The sequence below is a fragment of the Lissotriton helveticus genome, chromosome 3_1 (assembly GCF_964261635.1).
Source record: "Lissotriton helveticus chromosome 3_1, aLisHel1.1, whole genome shotgun sequence".
Taxonomy (NCBI): domain Eukaryota; kingdom Metazoa; phylum Chordata; class Amphibia; order Caudata; family Salamandridae; genus Lissotriton; species Lissotriton helveticus.
In genome coordinates, this window is record NC_136061.1 from 1,046,476,531 (window position 1) to 1,046,503,249 (window position 26,719).

General features: G+C 43.7%; 1 protein-coding gene across 5 annotated transcripts in view; it reads right to left on the reverse strand.

Moving 5' to 3' along the window:
* The window catches only part of UBR3 (ubiquitin protein ligase E3 component n-recognin 3), a 1,992,321-nt gene that overhangs the window by 1,518,939 nt on the left and 446,663 nt on the right, over positions 1–26,719 (reverse strand). For all 5 annotated transcript variants that reach the window (XM_078681592.1, XM_078681591.1, XM_078681590.1 and 2 more), the window contains one exon: positions 88–316. In XM_078681592.1, coding sequence (XP_078537718.1) covers positions 88–316 — 229 coding nt within the window. The remainder of the gene's footprint in view (positions 1–87; positions 317–26,719) is intronic.

Here is a 26,719-nt window from a genome sequence, read left to right on the forward strand (position 1 = left end):
GAACTGGCAAAAGATAAATGTTAAATATGTAAACAACAGGAGTACATAACACTAAATCAACAAAAGAAAGAAACAACATGAACATACCCTGCAACTCGCTTTTTACAAGGCAACTTTCCATCATATAAAGGAGGACGGTGACCATAATATCCAGAAGCTGGCACTCTTCAGTAACTTGGCGGGCAAGCTCTTCATTGCTAAATAACTGGACGCTGATGTGCACAATCCGGTTTGACATAGTATCCGATTCATGGCTTTTCTTCAGTGTTTTCATTATGAATGCATAGTGCTGAACAAATGTTTTAGTAAATGCAATCTGTGATGAAGAAAAAATGCAAATGGTTAAAAAACTGCGTTTTCTGAAAGTTTACATGAGATTACAAATGAAAAAGCAGAGAATCCAGAGGTGCTCTATGTGTGCGGGTTTATTGTCAGAAGGGGGGCCCGCTGTTACACGCAGTGGATCTCTGCAGCTGACTTCATTTACATGTTTTTATACCGCCCAAGTGTTGCTAGAGCTAGCTTGCAGCAGGTTAATAAACTAGAACTATAAAGTTATGCGAAAACGCCTGAAGAACAGTTTTTCCACCTCGGTTGATAATGGCAGGTTTGGAGAAAACGTTTAGAAAAAAAAGTGCAAGTTAATGACTGCGAGGAAGAGTGACAACAGGTTTCCTTTCTAACCCCTAGCTCCAAAGAGAATCTGCTGTCACTGACATACAACCGCCATGATAACGATCAACATCAATTATGGCACAAGTCTGATCCTTTTTGCTTTGGTGCAAGCCATTCCGCATTTATTGATCAATCCTTCAGAGAAAGGAGTAAATACATTTGTAGAAATATTGACCATTATCCATGAACAAGATTGTTCACTTGAGCTGGCAAGTTGATTGGCTGAGTACAGCTTAACATTTTCAGTCCACCATCAATCTGTGGTCTACTTATACAAATCTGGTTCACCAAGTATTTTTTTAATTAAGTAACTGGGACCGCGTTTTTTACAAAATGCCATGCCACAACCGACATGGAAGTCACAAAAAAATGTTTTCTTGAAAAAAGTGGTCTAGACTAGAGAGGAAGATAGTACTACGCAGATTCCATGTGATCTTCCTGCACCTTTAAATTCAAAAGCTGCATACTTGCACGAAATTAAATAAAGAGCATGGTATTCTATGCACAGGTAAAGCCTGGTGTGTACTATGGACAGCGCAGAGCCCCAGCCACATCATTACAGCACACAAGGAAGAACCTACAGACCATGTTAAAACGACATTACATATAGGGCACAGCTTTAAGCTACGATTTTTGCACTAAATAAACAAGGGTTGGCTGCAACCTATACTATGTGAATAAAGAGGATGTGACCTTATAGCTGGAGCGGTCGACCTCGAAGCTGAGGAACAGGGTTCGAGTCTCGGCTCAACATACTGTGATTCTGGGTAAATCACTTAATCTCCCCACGCCCAGTAAAAATTATTAATGCATCTGTCTGGATCGCAACTGGTGCTCATGTAAAGCGTTTTGATATCTTCGGGTCAAGTTTGCGCCATATAAAACTCGGTGATGTCCTGTGCACAGGTGTACTGAGTACAGAGCTTCCTAGGAAAGGCAGGCATGTACACAGACTGTAGTTGTATAATGCTGTGGTACTCACAGGACATGACTGGAGGCAACTTTCTATGCAAATCACAGGTCAAAATACATCATTAACCTCTGGAACCTATTGAGGGACATTGACGTTCTCTACTATATTATCTACTAAACTTATGGAAAAAGAAACGGTCTCCAAAAAAACTTCACCTGAAAATCGTTATCCTTAAGTTACAAAAAGCCTAACCCACGAGCATGTGCCAGTAATAGATATCTAAGCTACTATAACTTGAGCGTCATAAACATACAACTGTCCTCAAACAGCAGCACTAAAGGCAACATCAATGAATTGACGGATGATAATATCAAGCACACTAATGACTGCACTGCATTTGAAACATGGGTGGGTTTGGCAAGGGTACAAATAGGGACAAGAAGACATCTATATACCATATACAATCTAAACCTCACGTACGCCACTACTTGTCTGTGCGGTGAAGAGATTTGCTGCAAATTTACACATGCGACTTTACACCTAGTGATGAAGTTGGTTGTATCTTGCTCAGCTCCTTCCTGATCCACGCAGGATACAAATTAGGGAGAGCTGCATAAGGTACTTGTCATCGAGGCACCACTTATGAATGTCCTTGCCAGGTGGCATGAAAGAAAAAACGCTGTAAACGTGTTTGGCTAACTAGAGACCATATTTTGAAAACCCTCGAAAGACTAAAATGAAGAAACGTGGTTATGATTCAAAACCTGGATATCTATTAAATTCCACAGTTATGGCTGGTTATGCCATGCTAGAGGTTGTTTAATGTCAATGATGATGCATTTATGATTACATTTTTGATGTTGAGTGTGAAATCATTAGAATACTGGGGGAATGTCATGCTTAATATATGTATGTATGTATGTATGTATACTTTGGTATTTTTAAAGCTCAAACCTAGCACGCTATAAACACAGTGCTATTTATGCAAAAAAGGAGAAGAAAACACCATCCATCTCCTTTGCATACGGCCTAACTTGAATGAAGAAAGAAGGGGGACACTTAAGAGCCATTTTAACAGGCGTGGAATTCGGTCCTGTAGACAAGCGGGTAGAAGATGTCTAAAATCAACAGATATAGTTCTGGACTCCGCTTTTGTAAAATATATACTAATGGTAAAAAAGAAATTATACTCCTGAGACTAGACGTTAAAAACACTGCAGAAGAAAATTGCATAACTATTATCAACAAGCATTTGCAATGCAATAGGTTTAGCATTTACGAGAGTTTAAGCTATTGGCTTTGTAAATAATAATGTCTTTTATTTATGTTTTAAAAACGGAAACAAAAATAAAAGGCATTGTCATTTACAATGTCAATACCTCAAACTCACGTAAATGCGAGACCTATTGCATTGCAAATGTTTGTTTTTATTATTATTATTATTAAACTTGAGCCCTGGTCCTTAACGGCAAAAAATACACAACAGAATTGAAGCACTGCCCGTGTCCCTGCATTCTTTTTAAAATGCGTTGGAGTAATAGCCGACTTGTGCAATCATAAGAATGAGTAGTTCTGTTCAAGCAGAAAATTCTGGATACTGTCAGAACTTGGACTTGTACATCCCAGTGTGTCTGGCAGCAGAGCGAAAAAAGCTTGCCGTTACTTTGTCTGCACACTCGACAACATAATTTCTGTGGAGCCGAGGCTGGTCATCTAAAATTTTATAAACTTATGGCAATTTGCTGTCCTTCCAACATTGTAATACATAGTGACATTAACAGGCGTCAAAGAACATTTTAAGCCACCTCAGCATTTCCGCCATCTTTAATGAACTGTGCCACATTTAAAAACATGTCAGAGCAACTTACTCATCTCAGCGCCAGTAGGAAACGATTTACAAAAATGTCAAAGTACTGCTGAACAAGATGTTAACATGATTACACAAGCAGATAACCGAGGCTACAACCCCTCTCCCGCCTTCTCCCAGTGGCATAAGATCTGCTTCTGTTTTTTGTATTATTTAAATGACTCCTTCCCATCCCCAGTGCTAATTGTTGTGGATTGTTTTTAATAAGCAGGGCACAGACTCAATGGGGTCAAAGTCCGACGCATTACGAAGAACATAGCTTCCTTTGCCATAATAATTGTGACTCGTGTTTGCTCAGTGTAATGAAGAGCTGCACGCACTCCAAAGACCGCCTTTTTAAGTTACACCTTGGGCGGAGAGGTTTCTCCGGATTTCACCTGACAAATGCAGACAGCAACACAGCCAAATAATGTATTTTAAAGGCCGGCAATGGCAAGTTCTTTTTGCCTGCCCACAGACTGTTTATTTTCGATTCAACGAGTTAATACTTGAGCATGTCTCAAAATATTTGATGTTTTGCCTCCATTGGCTTACGGCCAATGCCTGCGTATGTCACAAGAATAATCGCTGAAACGAGGTTGCCTTGTATACATCCATATAACTAGGAAACGTGTGCGACAAATGAGGAAACATATCTGCTCAAATAGCCTCATTGTTAGCAGGCCTGGTCTACAGGTTACAAACCGTAATGAGCGCATTCTTAAGAACAGGTCCTGCTGTACGGCTGGACTTGGAGCTCCTTGCAAAGCTATAGTTCTGAGAGTGTTCCATCTCATAGGGAGTGCTGATTGTGACGGTCATAATACACAGCCGCTACCACAGAAGCCGGCAGCTTCCGGTATGTTTTGGTGTGAGCTCAACATCCTGTGCTTCTGAGAACATCATGTAATCTTCCCGGGTCTACCAAAAAATGCGCGTGGTGGGAGCATGTGAAAGCTACCATCGCTAGAGAGGAGACGCCATGCGCGTGCACGTCGCCTTTCCGGGAGCACACATGGTGTGTCTCCCTTCGCGCACCAAACCGACAATAGTCTTGCCAAGGCGAAGCAGCGCATGCGCTGTGTTCGCTAGGCGAGACCTAAAAAAGGCTACAAGTCTGATATGTACTATAATGAAATTGCTTAATATGATTTGGTAGCTGCTCCTTGCTGGTTTCCTGCTAGTCTACCAGAGCATATGCGCACACTTCCCGGGAGATCACAACTCTCGTGGTGCACAGCGCGTGGACGAGCTTCATAAGGAGAGCGCCGGCCCGCGGTCCTTTGTAACTACTCCCTGCTGGTTTCCTGCTGGTCTGCCAGGGCATACGCGACACTCTTCCCAGGGGACCACAACTCCTGTGGTGCACAGCGTGCGGACGTGCTTCATAAGGAGAACGCTGGCCCGGGATGCACGCGGGTATGTGCCCGGGCCATGGGCGGGCCCGTTCACACCCGTCAGAGCCTGGAAGAGGCTGGGCCCACCCTCTAACATCGGGACTCTGTTGAAAGACCTCTCCATGAAGGTACTGGTACGTTATTATTTACTTTATAACATCATGAGTAAACGAAAGGGCCGTACTAATCTTCTGGAGTGTGCAGCAGTGGGAACACTCAATGCTTTTATAACGAGGGCTGAGACTGTCCTTACGCAAGAGATTGAACTAAAGGAGCGGTGGCTCTCTTTGGACCCTCTGATTGCACAGAAGCGTTCCTCCCTTGGTACTATTTCGAAGATTAACTCCTCTTTAGCAACCTCCCCAAAGTCACCAGAACCACACTTGGCACCAGTTACAAACGTCGTCCCTCCTCCCGCTCTACCAAACAAGTCCTACAGAGTGACCAGGGGATAGGTCGCAAACTCCCACTTAGATGACACCAACACCAAGCCACCAGTGAAAATAAGAAGAGGTGGAGGTCTGTTAAAACAAAAGCCACTGAAGATGACTTGAACTGGTAAACAGAGGGAATTTATAAGCCAGTCCTAGGCCGTCCCCTCAAGCGAACTCCACTGACTATCATATTGTCTCCCCAGGCATATGACGAGGACTTCTGGAAAAGAGTTGAGAGTTTGGTCACTGTTCTGTTAAACCCCCTTTTATCAAAACTCAGTCACATAGAGGAAAGACTTTCTCGTATAGAGGATACACTTATAAGCAACCCACCACATTGTATATGCCCAGGAATAGGCACGGGCTTAGCACCTCATCTTGGGGAGGAGTGCTTAAGGGACCAAAACACCGAGAAGAACCATCTGTCCCAAACATCCATCTGACCCAACATCATCAGAATGACTGAGCCCTCAGTCTCCCTTACTTGTCCTCATGGCCAGAAGCAGGCTTTACAACATAGTGAGAATTTAGACAGCATGAGGGAACCCATAAGCATTTCACACATTCCAACATCAGTATAAGTAGGTCTGATACTCATCCACAGGCAACATCAGTGGGGGGTGGATGAAACAATGAAGCTCCAGGATAGAAAGCCTCCCGACAGAATCAGCCTGCTTCAACATATCAGTCCTTGCACCTCCCACCAGCTGCAGCCCCTCGTTATAGTTTGGGTAATGTTCCTATCTTGAGGGAGGGGCAGGTTGAATCAACATCGCAATTGATAGACAAAGCCCTTCACTGGTTGTCTCAGCCCACTAGTGGTATGGCTGGGGGGGTAGGGGGAGGGCGCTCCACTGGCAAGTCAAATAATCATAATGGCCAGAAAGGTAGAGTGGCTGGGTCATCATCCAAATCATTAGAGGGGGATTGTGTGGTAATACATTTTAATAACTGCTCTGCACCAAGATCCATTCTAGCTCAACTACATGGAGTCCCACCAAAAGGCACTCAGATTATAGCTCTTCCACTAGACTATTTTTACAGTTCCCCCTTATTGTTGGCCTTAGAACCCAGGGCTTACCCAAAGGGAGTAAGACCAAGGCCTAGGACTGCGGGCGAGGTGGGGTTATCCCTTGAGAATTGAGTCACTCCACTCTCTGACTTTGAACTATGCGACTGACTCTTCCACCCCCCCCCCCCCCTCCCGTCCACTAAGGGGCAGGTCAAAGTAGGAGCTCAAATACCTGATACCCCAGTAGCAATTGCTAACACCGAGGTGAGGAAGGGGAATGTTTACAAACTGAAAATAGCATCCTGGAATGTGGCGGGTATCACAAGTAAAGCGGCTGATGTACATTGGAAAAAACTCTGGCAGGATCAGGATTTTTCCTGTCTACAGGAGACATGGGCTACGGAACAGATTTTTATAAATGGGTATCGCTCCTTTCAGACCAGGGCAACCCCGTCAGCATCAGGGAGGGCAAAGGGGGGCCTTTTAACTTTGATCCCTAACACAACTCCAATAAAAGTAAAGAAGTTTGAAGGGGAAAGCCCCTATTTCCATCTTCTTATTTTTGAGTTCCCTAGTCAAGGCACCTGGCTGCTAATAAATTACTATAATAACAACTGTGGGATCAACATGCACCTAGTTGTGAACCAGGTAAGTAAGTCAATTGATCAGGCCACAAAGTTAACAAGGAATAATGAGCCCTTAAATATTATTTGAATGGGGGATTTCAACATATTTCCATGCAAATTTACCAAAGACTGAGTTTGCGGACTGGAGGACATGATGTGGAATGCGGTCTATCACTTTTCCCACAGTACCTACGGAACTTGTCTGAACCAGACGCTTTTTTCTAGAAACATGGTAATAATCAGCGAGGTGCCTACCACGTTAGATTTCCCCAAAAAAACATTTAGGCGAGAAACACAAGAATCAATAATAGATTTTACATTGATCTCTAATCCCCTTAGTGATAGCTGTAAGTATATAGACAACAATTTAAGACTTTTACCGATCATGCGATCCTAACTCGTGAGGTGCTCCTTACTCTTAGGGAAGTAATTAAACAGTTAACAGGTCTCCCATTACTGTCTAGGAGAAACTGTTACCAACTAAAAAATGCTGAAACAGACTAGCTTAAATTGATCCCTGAAATAATAAGGATTACCTATGATAACATCGTAAACTGCCTGGATTTAGGTAATTCCCCTCCAGCCTTGGTATCCTCTTTTACGGAATTGTTAGCACAAATAAAGGTGGTACTTACCCGGAACGAAAGAGACAAAACTGTAAAGGCTAAGGGTTGGTTTGATTCACCCTGTTCGAAAACCTGGAAGGCTCTCCTCATAGCTCAGAGCACAACCCAGAAATCCCTCCGAAATTACCTCACTTCGAAGTGAATATAAATTGGCAAGAAGGAATAGGGAGAGGATTATGAGGAAGGAGGCCTGGACCAAACTTGAACAGGTAACAACCACTGGTAGTAGTAAGGAATTTTGGGAGATAATTAATGCACCCTATTTCAAAACTCAAAGGGACCCTACTCTGGATATAAATGTGGGAGCAGAGGATTGGGTGGCACATTTTGCAACATCTTTATGCCCAGTGCTCCCCCTGTACTACCCCACACAACCATATACCACACTACTCAGAATAACTTAACATTCATGTTGGCGGAAGTAAGGAGTGGGCTGGAGGCCTGCAGTATTGGGAAGGCCCTGGGCCCGATGGGGTCCAGATAGACCTTTTTCAGGCGAATGAAGACTTGTGGGTTCCCCTACTAACCAATGTTTTTATTAAGATAGCAAAAGTGGGCCACACTTCCTCCTGGACAACCAGTGTAATAGTCCTGATTTACAAAAAAGGGCGATAAGGGTAACCCCAAGAATTATAGATAAATCTCACTCATCGATACACCAGCGAACCTCATGGGACGTCTCCTTTTATCAAGACTGGAGTCCTGGGCACAGGACAGAGAAATCTTAATGCAGACCCAATATGGGTTTCGGCGAGTAAAGGGGACTATAGACCAGTGCCTGAACCTTTCTCTAATCATAGACAAATACACCAGAACAAAGAGTGGGAAAATGTATCTTGCTTTCATGGACTTAGCAGCATCTGACTGCGTCTTCCTCTCTAAGCTCTGGTGTATAACTCCATCGCTGTGGCGGCTATTCCACCGCAGCGCTAAGTGGGTGGGGCGGCCGCGCGGCGGCCGCATGCTGATGACGGAACCGCTCCGTCATCAGCCGCGGTTGGGCTGTGCTCATGACGGAGCGGTTTCGTCATGGCCCCGCCCGCTCAATAGAACGCGCCGCGCAGGCGTGAAATCAGCGTCGCGCAGGCGCGGCGGCCGGGCCATGACGGAACCGCTCCGTCATCAGCACAGCCCAACCGCAGCTGATGACGGAGCGGTTCCGTCATCAGCATGGAAAGAGATAATGGAAGGTATGAGGATCGATCGGGCTATAATTAGCTTCATCCGTCAATTGCACTCGGACGCCTCTGCATGCGTCTGCTATGGGAAAAACAGAGAATGCACCCACCATTTTAAGATTTCAAGGGGGGGTAAGGCAAGGTTGCGTTCTTGCACCGTACCTTTTCTCCATCTATACGAACAGAGTTGAGAGGGTTCTTGGGGACGCAACCTTGGATGTCCCCACCTCAGCTTCCAAGCGGCTGCCAATTCTCGCTTACGCAGATGATGCTGTTCTGATGGCCAGAACAGGGCTAGGCCTTCAGCGCCTCATATCAGCCTATGCGGAATTTGTGCACTCGCTGGATTTAAAAGTTAACCAGTCAAAGTCATTCGCAATGGTCATAGGTGCGGGTGAAAGAGAGAAAACACCACACTTTTACATGGGTTCTGGGGAAATTGTAGTGGTCGAATCATTCCCTTATTTAGGGGTACTTTTCAATAATAAACAAGCATGGTCACAGCTGGTCAAAGGAAGGGCCATGGGAATGGAAAGGAGCCTAGCGGCAATAAAAGCTTTCTACAAGAAGCTGGGCGCACAACCTTTAGCCCTGATTGAAAGGATATACCATGCTAAGGCAAAGTCGGCAGCTATCTAAGGGGCAGGGGTATGGGGTCTGACATCTATTGATTCATTGCAAACCATCGAGAATAGATTCTTTAAAACAGTGGTTTTCCCTTCCACACTCATATTCAAACCATGTAACTCACATGGAACTAGGCCTACTGTACATCACCAACTCCATTAGATCGGCCCGCTCCTGCTGTGGCTCTCCATACCACCCCCTTTCGTACCACGTGGCTCTCCATATGGCGTAGGGGTACAGTGACCCTAACCTAAAATATATTAGGAGATATCCTAAAGATGGAGAACCACGGCAGAATTAGGTGGCTGAACTACGTAGAATGGGAAGGCCACTCTGGGGCTGTCTGAGCTTTTTAAGAACCCTACTGCTTGTAGGAAGATATCCAAACAGAAGCTGGCCAATACATTTATGTTGCGGGCTCAATATATCCGCAGGGAAAGGAAATACTGTAAACAGCCAGCCCTCACGTACCTGCTAACTCCACCCATGTTCGAAGGAGGATATTTTTACTTAGAAGACATCCCTATTTCCCAGCATAAATTCATCCTTCTAAGATTTCGTTTGAACCTATTACCTTTAATGTTAGGGAGAGGACCTTCAAACATTCTGAACTACTGACTCTCTGCCCTTGTGATTCGAAATCCCCTCAATATGATCTCCATTTATTATTTTTTTGTGGTTTTTATCTGCGGGAAAGAAACTAATTAATTGTTTCAATTTAAAAACTGTATCATTTTATTCAATGTCGGGTCGCATTATACTTTTTAAAATCTTTGCCTGATCCTCATTAGCGTCATTTCTTTGGGCATGTAGGAAAAAAAGGAAACAACTAGAATTGTAAGTAGGATATGGATCATTTTATTTATTTTTAACTAACACGTCATCTGTTAAGTATAATTTTAACTTAGAATGGAAATGAGTACCACTGTACATGCATCTGAGCGTTAAAAGGAATTCTAGTTGGGTATTGTACTGCAAAAACGAACTGGGAATGTTTATACAATGTTTGCTGTATTTTTTTGTACTTTCGTCTATGTACTTTTATGAACTTAAATGAAAAGATAAAATACAGTTTTCGAATCTAATTCACTTTTCTAGCTGCCGGGGAAGTCAGAATTTTGTAGTTAGTATTTTTTTTTGAGAGCTACATCGTGATGACAAGCTTAACTCTTAGATGAGGAGTATTTTCACCTGTAAAAGTACCATTGGTTTTAATGCTTAATCGTACAATTATTTATTTAAAGTTGTCTTATTATATGTGTTTTTATAAGTATATATTGTACGATTTTAATTAATCAAACATCAAATGTAATATCTATCTATAAACCCCAGTACTAAAGGAAGTGTTTAGAAGTCAGCATGATGTGGTGTTCTTTCAAGGGTGAGATTTCAGTTTCTTCCTGAATTGTAGGAGGGTTGGTGTTGTTCTGCTGTTGGAGGAATGTTGTAATAAATCCTGGTCACATAGGTTGGGAAGGCTTATTTTCTTGTTTTTTACTTCATGCAGTGTTTAATCTACTTTACAACACAGTCGATCTCAACCTCATATTTTCCTTTAGTCTTGAATGAGATTCAGTAGCAATGTCTTTCAATAGCTCTCCTCCAATCTTTCTATCAACACCAATTTGTTCATATGAGCATCTCAAGGTACCAAAAGATACCTATCACTTGCAGAGTCCTTTCTGCTCTCTTCTGTCATCTTCAGCCTTTACATATGGCCACGTGGTGCTCTACTGATATACAAATCTACTTGAAAGCCTCCTCTGCTGCAGACATCCAACACCTCAAAAGCTGGCTGCACATCATTCAGACCTGGATGGCCAGTGCCTACCTGAGGCTCAAACCAAAAGAGACATAATTTCTGTTAATTGCCAAGAACAACAAACAAGAAACCGTACAAAACTAGATCAATGGCATTAACCTTGACTGCTGTGCACCTCAATTTTCCCTGACTGTTAAGTCAATTGGATTCACCATTGACACTAACCTCGCCCTCAAGTACATTGCCAAAAAACACAGACAGCCTCGAACCAGCTCTCTCTTGCAAAGAAAGTAAAGTCATTTCTTCCACATAGCAACTTAAGAAATGCTGCTCAAACCCTTGTAATTCTGCATCCGGGTGGTAGTAAAGCCTGCTCCATGGCCTCTTAGACTCAACATTGGCACCTCTTAAGGACACGCTACATGCCACAACATGTCTCATCCACTGCCTTAAGAAATATGATCACATTACCCACACCCTAATCGAACACTAATGGATTCCTTTACTGGCCCACACTAGCCTCAAACCCATCTACATATTTTACATGATAACCAGTATTCCACTCATTTTGCAGGCAAGCTCACCCATGTCTGGTGGTTCTTGAGGCCCCACAGCCAGAACGGCATCAGAATGCAGACTAAGATGAGCAAACAAGTAAATACAAGGAAGCAGGCCTTTTCCACCTATGCACCCAGGATCTGGTACAAAAACCCCATATCCATAAGGACCACCTCAACTCGGTTCCAATTTACTAAAGAGTTGAATACTTACTTCTTTAAGAACTCTACATCACAGTGTATTAACTGTTCACCGCCTTGCTACCTTTCCGATCAGTCATTGACTTTATGCTTTTGTATTCCATCCAGTGGCATTTGCCACTGGGTAGTTAAATTTAGGATCATGTTTCCATAGGAAATGCATATGTATTGCTAATAATTTTGGTGCTATTTGACTAATCTACATTAAACTTTCAAAATGGTACTCTTTTTGGCCTGGTTTATGATGGAATGTTTTGGGGTGATCCATCAAGCAGGGTGGAGAACGGGGGGTGGGGTCCAAAAACGCAAAATTCCCATGCATTTTGCACTGACTTCTTTAAGAAACACTACTGCAGAACGGAATTTCACCAAATTTGACAGTAAGTAGTTTTTGAAAAATTAAGGTTCAGGTTGGGGGACTTTCGCACACGATCCTCAAACCCAATTAAAAAAATACAGCTGTCTGATTGGATCAGGGTGCTTACTTTCCCTTAAGCCAATTTGCTCTAGCAAGAGTCGGACGTCTATGGGAGCAGCACTCGGATTGGCTGCCAGCAACATGAATAAAATGTGGCTGGCAGTGGTTACACAAGAGGGGAACTTAGTCTATTTTTTTAGCAAAAATAATGTAGGGATACCCTGCTACCCTAGGCCCTGTGAAGTGGAGGGGGGGGGCGGGAGGGCATAGGGACCACTCCTGAGCCAAAACAATAAATATACGCATGATTTGCTGCGATCCCGTGGGCTCTCTTGATTTTTAAAAAAAATTATTTTAGTGGGGGGGGGGGGGGGGGGGTGAGGGGGGGGTGGCTGGGTACCTTAAGTAAGGAGAGGGGAATTTGCTGCTGTCTCCCCAGATGGCAACAAAGTAGCAAGCACAAATCAATTGCAGCGGAAACAATGTCCCTCAGTTGGCAGCCCCCACCGTGTAGTAGCCTTTCTTTGTTGCCGCCAGGGAGACAGCAGCAAGCTCCTCAGCTAATTCAAAACTGGTCACAATTACTTGCTCTTTTCCTAGTCTCCTTCAAACAAAGCAAGTCTCAGGGCAGTGGTGGCATCAGACGGGCATTGGTGGCTGCGGAGCTCCCCAACAGTACCTCCTGCTCCCGGACATTCTGTTTCTATATTTAATCAGAAATGCTTCTTAAGTCATCTGCCGGGGGGTGGCGGGGGCATGAAACACTGGCTCTTTATCAAGCGCTGGCTTAACACTCGCTGGGGCTAGAACGAAAAATCTGTGTGGAAAGGGGGATGTGGTCTCAGGCCTTGTCTCTAGGAGGAGCTCTGTCATCGGGATCCCCTTGACTAAAGACAGGCCAGCACTCCCTGTACCCTCGGATCTATCCGGGGCAACAACCAGGTGCTAAGACCAGGTCCTACCTCTAAGGGGGGAATTCAGGGGTGGTCCTGTCCGATCCCCCACTGGCTAGCTCTTCTACGTCTCAGGGGAACCTGGATACGTTTTTTGCCCCTTTGCAACCTGGGGTCTCTACCAATGGAGTTAGGCGGGGAGCCACCTTCAAGAAGAGTCTGCTACCCGTGCCGATGCTACTGAGACAGCGTCTACGAACACATCTGTGGGTGCTGTGGGTCTAGCAGCCCCTCAATCTGATCCTAGAAGTTTAAAAGGGGTGCAGCTATAGCCAGTGGTGTTAGTATCTGGAACCACACAGATAGAACCACCTGAGACCTTCTTTCTCTCTCTGACTCTGGGGGTTTGTCGGAGTCAGGCTCTCATCCGGAAAATTCCGAAGATGCAGGAGCATCTGAATCCAAGACCAAGTTTCTTAATAATCATTCAGGTGCAGGGTTAATTTCAAACCGAAATGGGCATGAGGTAACAGACCCCAGCCCTATGGCCACGAGGGATCGAGGACCTCATAACTAAAGCTTTTGCGCAGGGTACATTGGCTCCTATGACTACTCCATTGGAGGAACTGCTCTGGGACTCAGATGGCATCGAACTTATGCCAACCAATTCACTTCCACTCGCCTCAGACCTTAGTGATGCTCTCGTATCAGTCTCAATACCAACAATGGTGGAATTGGGTTCCACCCTCTCTTTCCCTACTTCGTCGGCTACTTCATTTACTGTCGGGACTACATCTGATCCCCCCACTTTAGCTGCTATCTACAGCCTCTTACAGCAACTTAGAGAAGAGTACCATAAGGACTCACTGGCTCTCAAAACTGCTAATTTAAAGAAACAAGTAGTCTTAAGGCACCTCTTGAGGAATATGGACACTCTCAACTCACGACTTGGGAAAGTAGATAAAGTGTAGTAAAATCTCCAAAACTGAGTAGTTAAGACCCAGATCTAAACGCCAGGAATCCTAGATGAACATGCTCTCATCAAGGGTTGAAGACCTGAAGAATCAATCTGTCGGAACAACCTTAGGGTCTTGGGGGTTCCAGAGGGGATGGAGGGGGTACAATCCCAGAGGCTATACTGTTTGCCTGTTCATGGAGGCCTTTCCTGCCTTCGGGGACTGGGATATAGACCCCTCGATTCAGAAAGCCCTTTGCTATCCATTTCGTCCTCCTGGGGAAGGTCACATCCTTGTTACCTACGGGCCACCTTCATATATGTGGGTAACTTCCTGCTCCAACAGGAGACCTATAGGGATGCTCGTCTTAGATCACCAGTGAAAGCTGCCGGTGTTGACTTCTTTGCCTGATCAGACTTTTGTCACAAAACGGTGGTTCAACAATGGCATTTAAGGGAGCAAATTCCAGCACTTCAGAAGTTCGGTGCTTTGGTCTCACTAGTGGAGCCTGTAACTGCACAATGCGATTTGAGGGGCAAAAATATTCATGTTTTGAAGCCTTAAAGGTCGAGGAGCTTCTGACGAAGTGGCAAGGCGGAAACAAGGGGAATGATGGACTTGGCTGATTAGGTTATGTACTCCCCTTTCTCTTTTTCTTCAAAGGAGGCTAGTGAAAGGTGGAGCTGGTCTCCTTGTCTTGCCATACCTTTGTCTCTCTGTGGTCTATTTAGCTAGTCTTAGCTCTGCCTCTTCCCTCTCTTTATAAAGTTTTTTTCCGTGTTTGAGTTAGGTAGTTGCATGCCTGATATTGTGGTCTGCTCGGGCTTCATTTTAGTCCCACCTGATGCTTAATATTTAGATTGGATGGGATATATGGGCTTCTGGGTGGACTCAGTTTTGTCTTTTGTCTGCTAGAGTATTCTTTTGCAAGCCTCTCTCCTCGTTCTGGGGTGCTTCGGGGGTGGGGGACTCCACACTCATGAGCTCTGTGGTGACTAGGGTTCTGTTTTGATTGGGGGCGGATGCCCTTTCTGGTGCTTTGTTTTGAGTGGTAGGGTTTCTAGGAAGGTCGGGAGTTGAGGTGTCATGGGGAAGGTTGGGGGGGGGGGGGTTCACTTTTTTCTTCATCTGGATTTCTTTTCTTGGTGTGTTTGGCAAGGGCCTTGGCCCAAAAAATACAAATGAGGCCTTAGGTGTCTTCTGGCTATTAAAAATGGGGCTGTAGTATGACTCGATTTAATTATTACTTTAAAGGGTGTGCTGGATGTCTGTTCAAATATGTCAAGGGTTAGCCAGGAGGGTGGTCCTGACCAGCAGATCCTTATTCTCTCTTAGAATATCAATGGTTTGAAGGCTTCCCATAAGCGTAAACTAATTAGAAAGTAGATACATTATCTCCATCCACATTTAATTGGCCTCAGGGAACCCATCGTTCGAATACACATGCCTCTCTCTTGGATGACCTGTGGTCCCAGGTCTTTGTCTCAGCCTGTTTTGCTCTTTCTAGAGAGGGATCGCCTTATTGGCTAGTTTGGGTTCTTACAGATCACTGTATCGATGTGGGTGGACGATGGCTTGTGGCAATTGCCAAGGGGGGCGAATTGTACTTTACGCTTTGGCTACTTCATGGGGCCAATATTGATGACCCAGTGGTCTTTAATAGCTTGCTGTCTGAGTTACACCAATGGCCAGGACATCTTATAATTTGTGGTGATTTTAACATCACTCTTAACCCACATGTAGATTCTTACTATTATTGTAGGGGGGCTTACTCCCTGTGGGAGAACATGCATGGTGCAAAGAATCTGACCAGGGCTGCTTCGTTACAATTGATGGAATCTTATGCTCTGGTTGACGTGTGGTGTCACATTCGGATGAGTGAATATGGGTTTACACACTTTTCTGTCCCTCATAAATCTTTCACCTGGATTGATAGGTTCCTCGTTAGCCACTGTCTTGTAACCCATCTTGGTATTTCCTCGAATCCCAGGGTTAATTTGGACCACAATTCACTGTGTCTTTTCATCCAGGGGAAGGATGCGTTATTTAATCCGAAGCCATGTCCTTGGATGTTTAATCGGCAACTCCTTTAAGAGGAATCTTTTATTCGTTCTTTGGTTAGGGAGGCAAGACTTGTTTGGGAGTGTAACATGGGTTCGGCTTCTATTCTTATAGTCTGGGACGCTTTGAAAGCCATTTATAGGGGCCACACTATAAAATATTCTTCCTCTCGTGGGAAACGGGTTGCTCAGGTCGAGGCTGATGGGCCATTTTCCCTCACCCTTTTAGATTCTCACATGGCTTGCTCTGCTACTGTGCCCAAGATTGGGGATTACTTGCGTCTCAGATGGATCAGTTTATGAAAGCCCAAGCTTCCTTTCGGGAACGTATGCTCGATAATATCATTAAGAAACAATTAATCTTTTTTTAAAACAGTGAGGAGATGAACCATATTATCTCTTTTCGGGTTTGCGACAGAGCAAATGCATCTGTTATTTCTGGGATTAAGATTCTTAGGGGGATAAAGTGACTGACCCGGCCATTATCCAAGAGGAATTCCATAGTTTTTATCAAAAGCTGTACGATGAGGAAGTTGTTCCCTCCACAGAGCAAACAGACCATTTTGTTCAAGTTCACCATAATCGGAAATATGGCGAGTGAGTATGGGGCAATCTCTGGGTACAAACTCAATCTCGACAGGACCCTGATTTGAACTAATATTGCTCCCTCACGGGACGATAGTCGGTGGGTCAAATCTGCAACTTACTTAGGGGTTGCAGTCTCCTCAAATATGGAGAAGGTAATTGAACTAAATTTTGGGGCACTCACTAGTAGAACTGTGGAGATTGGTGGAGATTTTTTGCAAGAGTTATTGCTTTCAAATCTGCATGATTGGACGAAGCAGCTTAATTGAAATTATTACCCTTCCCCGCAATCTATATTTGTTTCGTTGCATACCCTTGTATCTAACAAATGTTTCTTTTCTACAGGTAGGACATTTGACAAAAATGTAATCTGGGGGTACAAAAAGCCAAGAGTCAATATAAGAAAGCTGGACAGACTCCGTATGGAGGGTGGAAATAGCTACCCGATTTTCTTAGGGATTTATGACTCAACTATTTCACATACTGGGGTACGAACCATGGGGGTTAGGACAGTCTGTCTCCAGGATATCTCCTTTGGGTTGTGGACATTACTCCACACACTGGTATCATTGATTCCGTCTATATCAAGACGACTCGATTTAAGACTCTCAGGGCCTTCGACTTTATCTGGGCTTTGTTGACAACACAGATTACGGGGATTACGGTATTCAATTTATATTCTTATTTAGGGTACAATCCCAAAGTCCATGAAAGCTTTTTTGACTGTTGGCAGGTATCTCATTTCTTCACAATGGGCTCTTTTTATGAAGGCGATTGTCTTCTTTCCTTTAAGACTTTGTCCCAGCGAAACTCTCTTTCCCGTTTGAGCTTTTTTCGCTACTTACAAATTCGTATCTTTATTAACGGTTGAAGGAGGAAGATGTACGATTGTACATTGTTCAGCAAACGCCTTTTTGGAATTTCTGTGACTTGGTTTACTTAAGAAGGGTATCAGCCCGGCTTATAAAATTGTTCTGACAGAGGAGATCCAACAATGGCCGGATATTTTCCAGACTATGGCTCGGATCTTAGTTACCTCGAATGAACTATGACAAATCAATGTCTTTTCACAGACAGTACTGAATGTTTTGCAGGTAAAATCTCACCAGTTTAAATGTATTAATGATTTTTACTGTACTCCATATTGCTTTCTCATTATGAGCCTGAGGCACGATTCTAAGTGTTTGTGATGCCCTGCTAACCAGGCAAACTCAGTTAATATTTTTCCCACCTGTTCTGCTATTTTAATTATTGGCAGATTGATTTTGGTAAGCTTAATTTGCTTAGTCCAATCACCCTGAGGTGGGTTCTAAATTGATCATATTGGGCTATACACCTCTTATATTTGCCCACTTTGCTATTTCTTTAGCTCGTTTAATCCTGGCCCGGCACTTGTTATTAGTCCAGGCCCTCCAATCCTATGATTTGGTGGCATGAATTTATTAATACAGGCCTCTTTGACTGCCTGATTATAGATAACAATGATCAAAGTACTCCGCTCTGGAAGATCTGGGAGCTATTTAGGGGATATCTCTCTCTATTACAGTCTGGTCATGACCACCCACCTCTAGAACTTGTATTGTCTGTTAGTTTAATGTTCTATTCCATGGGATGCATCTAGCTGCACCCGCATTTCTGCCACACTTTTTATTTTTTGTCTCTTCAATTATTTGACTCGTATTTTGGTAATCATTTGACTGTGTTGTGGTATTAGTGTCCTATACATGACCTAAAAAAAAATAATAATTAAAAATAATTTAAAAAAGTAAGGGGAGGGGGAGCGAGCCCCCACCCTGAGCTGATGGCGGCCATGTTGACCGCCATCCTCCAGGGCCCTATGAATTAATTAGGGCCAATGCATAGGCCAATAACCGCAAACATATAGTCCCATGTGATAGAATCGAAGGCTTTAGCGGTGTCTAATAGGACAGCCGCTGCCTGTTTTGTGGGCTCGACCTAGTGTAACAGTGCAAATATGTTATGGGCAGTCGACCGGGCGGTCACAAAGCCAGATTGATCCGGAAGAACCAGGTTGGGGACCTGGGGCTGTAAGCGCGTCACTATCAACTCCCCCAACAGCCCATCAAGAAGTGGGAACTTCCCATTCAGGAGGGTGCGTATAGCCTCTGTAACGTCCTCAACTGACACAGTTTGTAAAAGATATTCTCTCGGACCCGAGGAGAGCCACACAAGCGCTACGTCGCTAAGATATTGATCAATTTTAACCACTGAGGCAGAGTTGAGAGTGTCATATAATCCCGCTTAGTACTGTTTTAACGCCTCAAGCATAAACTGGGCAGAATAAAGCGTGCTGTCATCTGAGTCCACTAGGTGAACAATAGGATCTGTGTTTCTCAGTTTTTAAAATTTTTACGCAAGACTATGCCCTGGCCTTCCACTTTCCCCATATGCACATGCGGTACGGCGCTTGGACAGGAATTGCAATTCCTGTTTCCCAAGTGTCTCACTCAGTTAGGTGTTCGGTAATAGAAGCCAATGTGGCCGACTCTGGCTGCTGCTCGTAGAACCTCTCCAGAGAGTGAGGCCTATTTTCAGTTTATTTTTTTTATTAATGCACATATTGTCTTCAATACCCTTGCCGGAGTACCTATACAAACCCCACATATTGTAACCTTGAAGTGATTCCCTGCTCGGTACTTAGCGTTAAAGTCGAAATATTCTACGATCGATTTCCGGACCTTCTCCATAAATACCACATATAGTACCACCGCCACCCAGAATCGCCAGGTGAATGGGGCATGGGTTATATTTGGCAATTGCAGCCTTAGTAGGACAGGAGCATGGTCAGACAATGTCTTGGGCAAATGGCGTACCTCCTCCACCCACAGACACGCCCCAGCAAAGAAGAGCCAATAATCCAATCTGCCCAATGTACCATGGACCGATGACACAAACGTGCCCTCCTGCCAGGCAAGGTGATGTAAGCGCCAGGTATCCACCAGCCCGTATTCCTCCATTCCATCCCGGAAACACCCGCGCTGCCTGCTTCCCATGCTAGTCCGTAGTTGCGGAGCGGTCCATGCTAGGATCCAAATGTGTTTTTAGGTCACGACCCCGAAAAATGTGTACAGGTGAAATTGAGAATATATGCCTCCGGGTGAAAGTAAAAAAGTCGGGATCATCTACGTTTGGTGCATATGTATTTACTAGTGTGATAGGAGTGCCAGATATTATCCCCATAACAATCAGTACCCTGCCCTGCTTGTCAACAAAAGAGGCTGTGAGCGCAAAGGGGACCCCACGTTTAACCAGGAGCAGAACTCCTCATGAATATGTGGCGTATGATGAAGCAACTTGATAAGATGCCCATCTAACTGCTATTGTATGGTCTATACGCTTCCCTAGGTGCATTTCCTGCAATAGGGCCACATGTATATTATGCCTATCCAGAAAACACAGGACCAATCTAATTTTTGCTGGGATTGTTGAGGCCTCACACATTCCATGTGTTGGAATTCAAACTAATGCCTGGATGCGCCATATGTGTTTCTGGAGGAGTGATCTGATGCATAATAATGGATATGGTGTGAGGCCTATGTCATAGGGAGCAGTATACATCATGTGTGGGCAACTAACCAAAGATATCCCCCAAAAACAATTGACATTCAGGAAAACAAAGGCATCATTCAGCAAAAGTAAGTCCATAGTAACACCGTGCATAAAACTCATCTGGGGTGCTCCCACTCAAGGGGGAGGAGTCACCAGGCTCCCAGTCTCCCTCCAGGTGTACGGAGGTGGCCAGGTACACACAATCTGCACAGGTCATCCCAACGGTCTGGTATAAAGTTGCACTATCGACAAGATTACAGCTTATAGGGAGGCGGAGAGCAACTCATTCAGCCACATAAGTAATTTCCAATATGTCCACAGATGCCATACAGCATTACACTGAGAACAGCGCACAGCGAAGGTAGTTCAGAGTCCATCTTCATCTGCATCGTCTGCATGTTGATCACGTTTATTTGGAGTGAATGTCTAGAGGAAATCTTTAGCCGCTTTAGGCGTCGCAAAGATCTTCTGTTGTCCCCGGTTCTCAACACGCATTCTCGCTGGGTACAGCATGGCATAGGAAATGCTAGCTTTTTATAACTGGCGTTTGTTCGACAGGAATCCTCTTCTTGCTGTTTGGGCCGCAACCGTGAAATCAGGAAAAAGGGCGGTCCGATTTCCCTGGTACTGGAGTTCTCCCTTTTCCCTTGCCAGGCGAAGGACTGCATCCCTATCCCGATAGTTTAAGAGTTTTGCTTTGAATGGGTGTGGAGGTGTTCCAGGCAGGGGACATGCCATGAGGGAACGATGAGCACACTCCTCCAACAGAAGCAGAGACAGATTTTCAGCTCCAAAGACTTGTCAGTATGCCCTCCACATAAGTTTCCATTTTGCCCATAATTGTGGACTCCAGGACTCCAGTGATGCGCAGGTTATTACGGCATGAGCGTGCCTCCCAGTCCTCATTCTTTGCCTGGATAACCACCAGCACATGCTCCATATTCAAGCATTTTAAATTCATTGTCTGATTATCATCTTCGGCCTTAGAGACTCTATTTACTAGGGACTTATAGAGAGGGCTAAAGGCATTGCCAATAGGGGGAACAATTGTACAGTTTTGGAAAAAAGATCTGGCACGGGGGACCTGGTTAGTAGGACCCAAGTGCACTTCCAGTTGAAATCACATCATGTACCAGGCAAAAAATTGGGGTGATCGTGTCAAAAAGGGGTACTTTCCTACATATATTTTTTAATCCCAGGAGATGGAGATCCTGGTGCCAATAGTGGGGAGGGGAGGGGAGCTGCTTACACTGCCTTCCCTTTTTTAACAATAAAGGGTCCAGAGTCCCCTGGGCCAGTAATGGATGCGCGACCCCCTCCTCCGGGAAGGGGTTAGTTAGGTGCTTGTGGGGGTTGGATGCAGAGCCTGGCCCAGCCCATGCTGTGCAACTGACACCATGTGGTTGCATTGGTGTGAGGGGTTGGCCGCAGGGCCTGAAAGCAGGCCATGCTGTGCATCCGACAGCCTGCGGTGCATGGCCTTTCGGCAGGGGTTGGCTTTATGTATGGCAATAAAATATTTACTTTATTTAGAAAAGAAACCAGAAATTCACCAAAAAAGCAAAAGTTAAAGTGGTGCTATAGTTAGGTGAATACAACAAAGCCAACATAACATTTTGAACTACAAAAAAACCACAGAAATTCACCAGTTATAGTTAGCAGAACTAACTATAACTTGCGCCCCCACCATGCACGTCTTATTACTTGACATAATACTTCACTCATGACATGTTATATGACATCATTTATGACATTACACATGACATTTATGACATTACACATGACATCACTGATGACATGATCCAAGCAACTTTAGTACACATAACTATAAACGCATATGGCATTAGAGGTCTGAAATGCAGTACAAAATAGCTAAGAATCATATGAAGCATCATTAAATCAAAGACACATAAAACCCCCCTTAGGTGAAGCAAGGTTATGTTATGTGAAACATTGACCCTACACCATATGCTTCATGGGTAGCCGAGCTCATATTAACAATCAACCACACATAGATGGGTAACCTCTACTACACACAGTGTTCAATCTGTATACAACTATTCAGAGAAAACCAAGTTGTTTGAGATACTCAAATTTTGTTACATAACTAATGCCCTCTTACAGACAGCTTTACCTTTATCAAACCCTTCACAGAAAACAAACCTACATTGAGAAATGAAAAGGATAAGAGTGGAAAAGTGGAAACTGTACATAGTGTTCAGTCTATGGAGAGAGTTTACTCTGTACCACACTGTTTGCAGACAGTGAAACTCATGAGAAATAAACCACAGAGTATTAAAAAGTATCTGCTAAAGAATAGTGTTCACTTTATGCAAAACTTGTCCAAACAGATCCTATTCATTAAAAAGATACCAATGTCTGAAGCTGCTAAAAGTCATACTACTTGGCAGCCTTCATAATGGGATGTAAAATTTACAGATAGCACATCTTTTGAAGCTAATCAATCACAAGTACATAGGTTCGGACCTTGTGCACATAACCTTCTATCTTAAGTAGAAATTGTAATGCTGATACTATTCCGTCTAAATACTTACGGCTGCTTACAATACTTAGTATTTAGTAATGGAATCTTTGCCCTGTTGAAAACTTTTTCTGTATAACCAAAAAACGTGTGGAACACACTGGACTCCAGTCATCAACTGTCACCTGCACACCGAGTTACTCCACAATATAAAGATTTATAACATGTTCAATATCTCTACACAGCTATGATGCATTAGGAGTACGTGTGTACATGTGTGTTGTATCACTTAGACTCATTAGCTGGGCACAGGTTGTACAAAATTAGATAGAGAGATAATATGATGGTTAACTGCCACTATCTAAACTATAAAACAAACACTCATCAAATTATGCCATCAGTGTTGTCATAGACCATGTCAAGAGTGATGTAATATGTGAGGTCATAAGCAGTGCATGGCGGGTCGCAAGTTCTCTCTTGAGAGGGAGGGAAAAGTTGAAGGTAAATCTGATGGATTTTGCCTTTTCTGTCACCTGGGATGTGAAGCTCATTGGGTTTAGGTTGGAGAGCAATCACGGAATCAGAGGATGTATGGTTATGTTTTCAAAAAGGAGAAATTCAGTCTTCTTAGGGTTTAGCAGAAGGCAGTTTGTTGACATCCAGGTTTGTATGCATTCCAAGCAGACATTTAAAGTCTCTGTATGTCACTGGCTGTGGATATTTTGATAGAGTTGATTGTTGTAAGCATACAAGTAGATCTGGAGGCTGCTGGATGAAAGGAAGGCTATTAATGGTTCCATAGAAAGTTTGAAAATGCTGCCAGGTAGAGCCATCTGGACTCTGCAGGTGACAAGATGAGTAAGAGATCGTGTAGTTACTAGCTCAATTCATTGGTGTCAGTTAGCTCATATATCAAACATTGTTGAATGGTGCCAGTGGAACCCATGCAAGATATCAGGCTGTGGATCAGTGATAGATGGTTAAAGGTGTTGGGAGCTGTAGCGAGATAAAGCAGCACAGGAGGCAAGGGTCTTTTATGTTGTTGAGGAACAAGACATTGTTAACTACTTGGAGCATGACAGTTTCTATACTGGAGTGTGGTTTGATTCTGGACTACTAGTCCTGAAGAAGTTATTTTGTTGATGTGCTCCGCAAGTTGAGTGGCAACTAGTTTCTCAATGATTTTTCTAACAAATGGGTGGTGGGCTATAGGACACAAGTTGGAACGGTCAGTTGGATCTAGAGTAGGCTTTTTCAGCAGAGAGAGGATGTGGCCGGGAAGGAGTTTTAAGTTAGCGAGGCATTGACAATGTGAAGGAGTGTGACAGCTTCTCTTTGCAAAGACTAAAGAATGGAGGAAGGTGTATTATCTTTATAGGAAGTTATTTGCAGTGTGTTTAGAATGTTGGAGATGTTTGTGTGGGAGATAGTGTTGATGGAAGGTTAGCCACATCTTAGAACCGATGCATTGTTTTGACTACACAACGCTTCTTCATCTCTGATCAACGCAACGCTCCGCAACCACGATTTAAGGTACTTTATTCAGCAGGCCTAACCCAGTTCCTTTATCAGGCCCAAGCTCCATCACGGTCACTCTAAACTTGTGACTTTGTCGCGGTCCAGTGCAACCAGATATCACTTGTTGGTGCTTTGTGCTTTTTGGCGCTATTGCAACCTAAAACTTTTAAATTTAATTTCTCAGGTTTCCACAATTGGATTATTGTTATTTTGGTCTTATTTTATTTATTAAAATGTACTCTATTTTTCTAAATCTGGTGTTAGATGTTTTTGTGTGATATTTTCTCTGTCTGAAGTGTAGCACAAATACTTTAGCTTAGCCCGACTGCTCTGCGACAAGCTACCAGGGTGAGCACAGGTTAATTTAGGGGTTGCCTGCCTCTTACCCCCAACTAAGATTGGGGTTGTTGCTTTATCAGGGTTCACAACCTAGTCAACCTGTAACCCAATATCAACAACCTAGTTGATCAGAGGCTACTGGACAGACCTGGACTGGAACTTGCTGCTGGCCTCTGCCGGACATCCTGTGAGTCTCTTAGTGCCTCTCTTGAGGTCCTGGGAGGCTTTAGACGTGTACACCTGTGGTGCAATGGGGCTTAAAAGACTAATGGTCTCAGTTATATGTTTGGGGTTGGGCCGTTGTTCCACCGGGGCAACAGAGTAAATACATCAGTCACCGTGGTAAAGCACCCTTACGCCAAATTCATAAATGATGATCAGCTTGGAGATCATTATAACACATTGTCAGGAATGGCCGTCACGGCAGTCCCTGTCAATGCAATCCGCTGTTTGGTGCAGGGCTGTGTCAGCATGACGCAATCCTGCAAACAGATTTTTTTTCTTATTGTTTTTCGGTAGTTTGGTGTCATTTTGTTTATTAAATATTACTCTATTTGTCTACCTAGGTTAGAGATTTTTATCGTTTTGCAGTTTTACTCAATTACTGTGCCGCTACTGCATAAATATTTTACCATTGCACTTAGTAAAGCCGGTCTGCTCTATTCCATGACTACATGGGGGTTGAGCGCAGGCTAATCTAAATAATTGAGGGTTCATGTTGACAATGGTTGTGATTATTCATTGAGGTGGGTAAACAGACCCCACAAATAATATTCTAATTTCTTACAGTACGCATCTATATATCATGTTGTATCACCATACTGGTGCCAGTGGCTCGACCCACACAGTCAGTCATGACCAGACTTAACCGTGTCCTGTCATTTATGGATCGATTGTGCAATCCCATTGCTAAATGACTCGGAAAAGGTTGTTAAAATCTCACTGCCCATATCCAGAAGGCATGTATATAGCACCCTAGCAGACAGACAACATTAATGCCAAACTGGAAGATGAGAAACCTTTGTTTCATACATTTTAAAGCACTTTGATTCTCTGCCCAGTGGGACAGTGATGAATGCTTTAGGGTTGACCTTGCTGGTGGAAAACTGGACCACCAAGTTCTCAGGAGTTGGTGCTGGGTCAGAAAGGCTAGGTCATCATGAGCAGATCTATAACACCTAGCTCAGGGAGTTTCACTGGCAGAGGTGCGCAAGGCTTGGACCAAGCCACCACAGACATCTCTGTTAGATCTTCAATAAAGGGTAGCAGGGCTCAAGAAGGCGCAAGCCCAAACTGAAAGATCTCGATTAGTAGACCTGGCTTGGTTACTACTAGAAATAACTCAAAGGCCAACACTTATGTCTCTTAGAGTTTCTAAATATAGGTTGGAGATGGTGAGTGCTGAGATGGAACCTGGTGGGACCACCTGTGATACAGGTATTGGTTAAAAAAAAAAAGAGTTGCCAATCTTAATCTCTTGCATTTAATTTGGGAGGTAGAATTCAAACCAGTCAACACCAGATTTTCAAAGCAAACACAGTCTCTTACAATTCATGTTAGGATATTGTGAATTACAATCTTAAAGGTCACAGGCAGATTGAGTACAATCAGCAGACATGAATCTCCTGTATCTAGGGTATGCAAGGCATCACCAATAATTTGCAAAACTGCTGTTTTGGTGCAACACTGAGTTCTGAGATCAGACTGACTATATTATTTTAATGTATGCTAGGATCTGTCAAAAAGTTAAAATACATTAGCACACTGGCAAAATATACCAACACCAAACACTTGTTACCATCCTTCTGAGAAGTACCATTTCTCAATGTTTTTAAAATGTGCCAAGAGCAGAAAAACACACAAATCCATGCACCCACAGATCAACCATACCCAAGAATTCATATACACCAATATCAGTAAGAGCTTTACGATGAGGCAAAAATCATTCTGGGACTAAAAAAAAATCACCTTTAAGTGCACCAGAGGATTTTTTAACAAGATATACCTGAAACTGAGAAGGCACTTAAACCTGCTGCACTTTGTT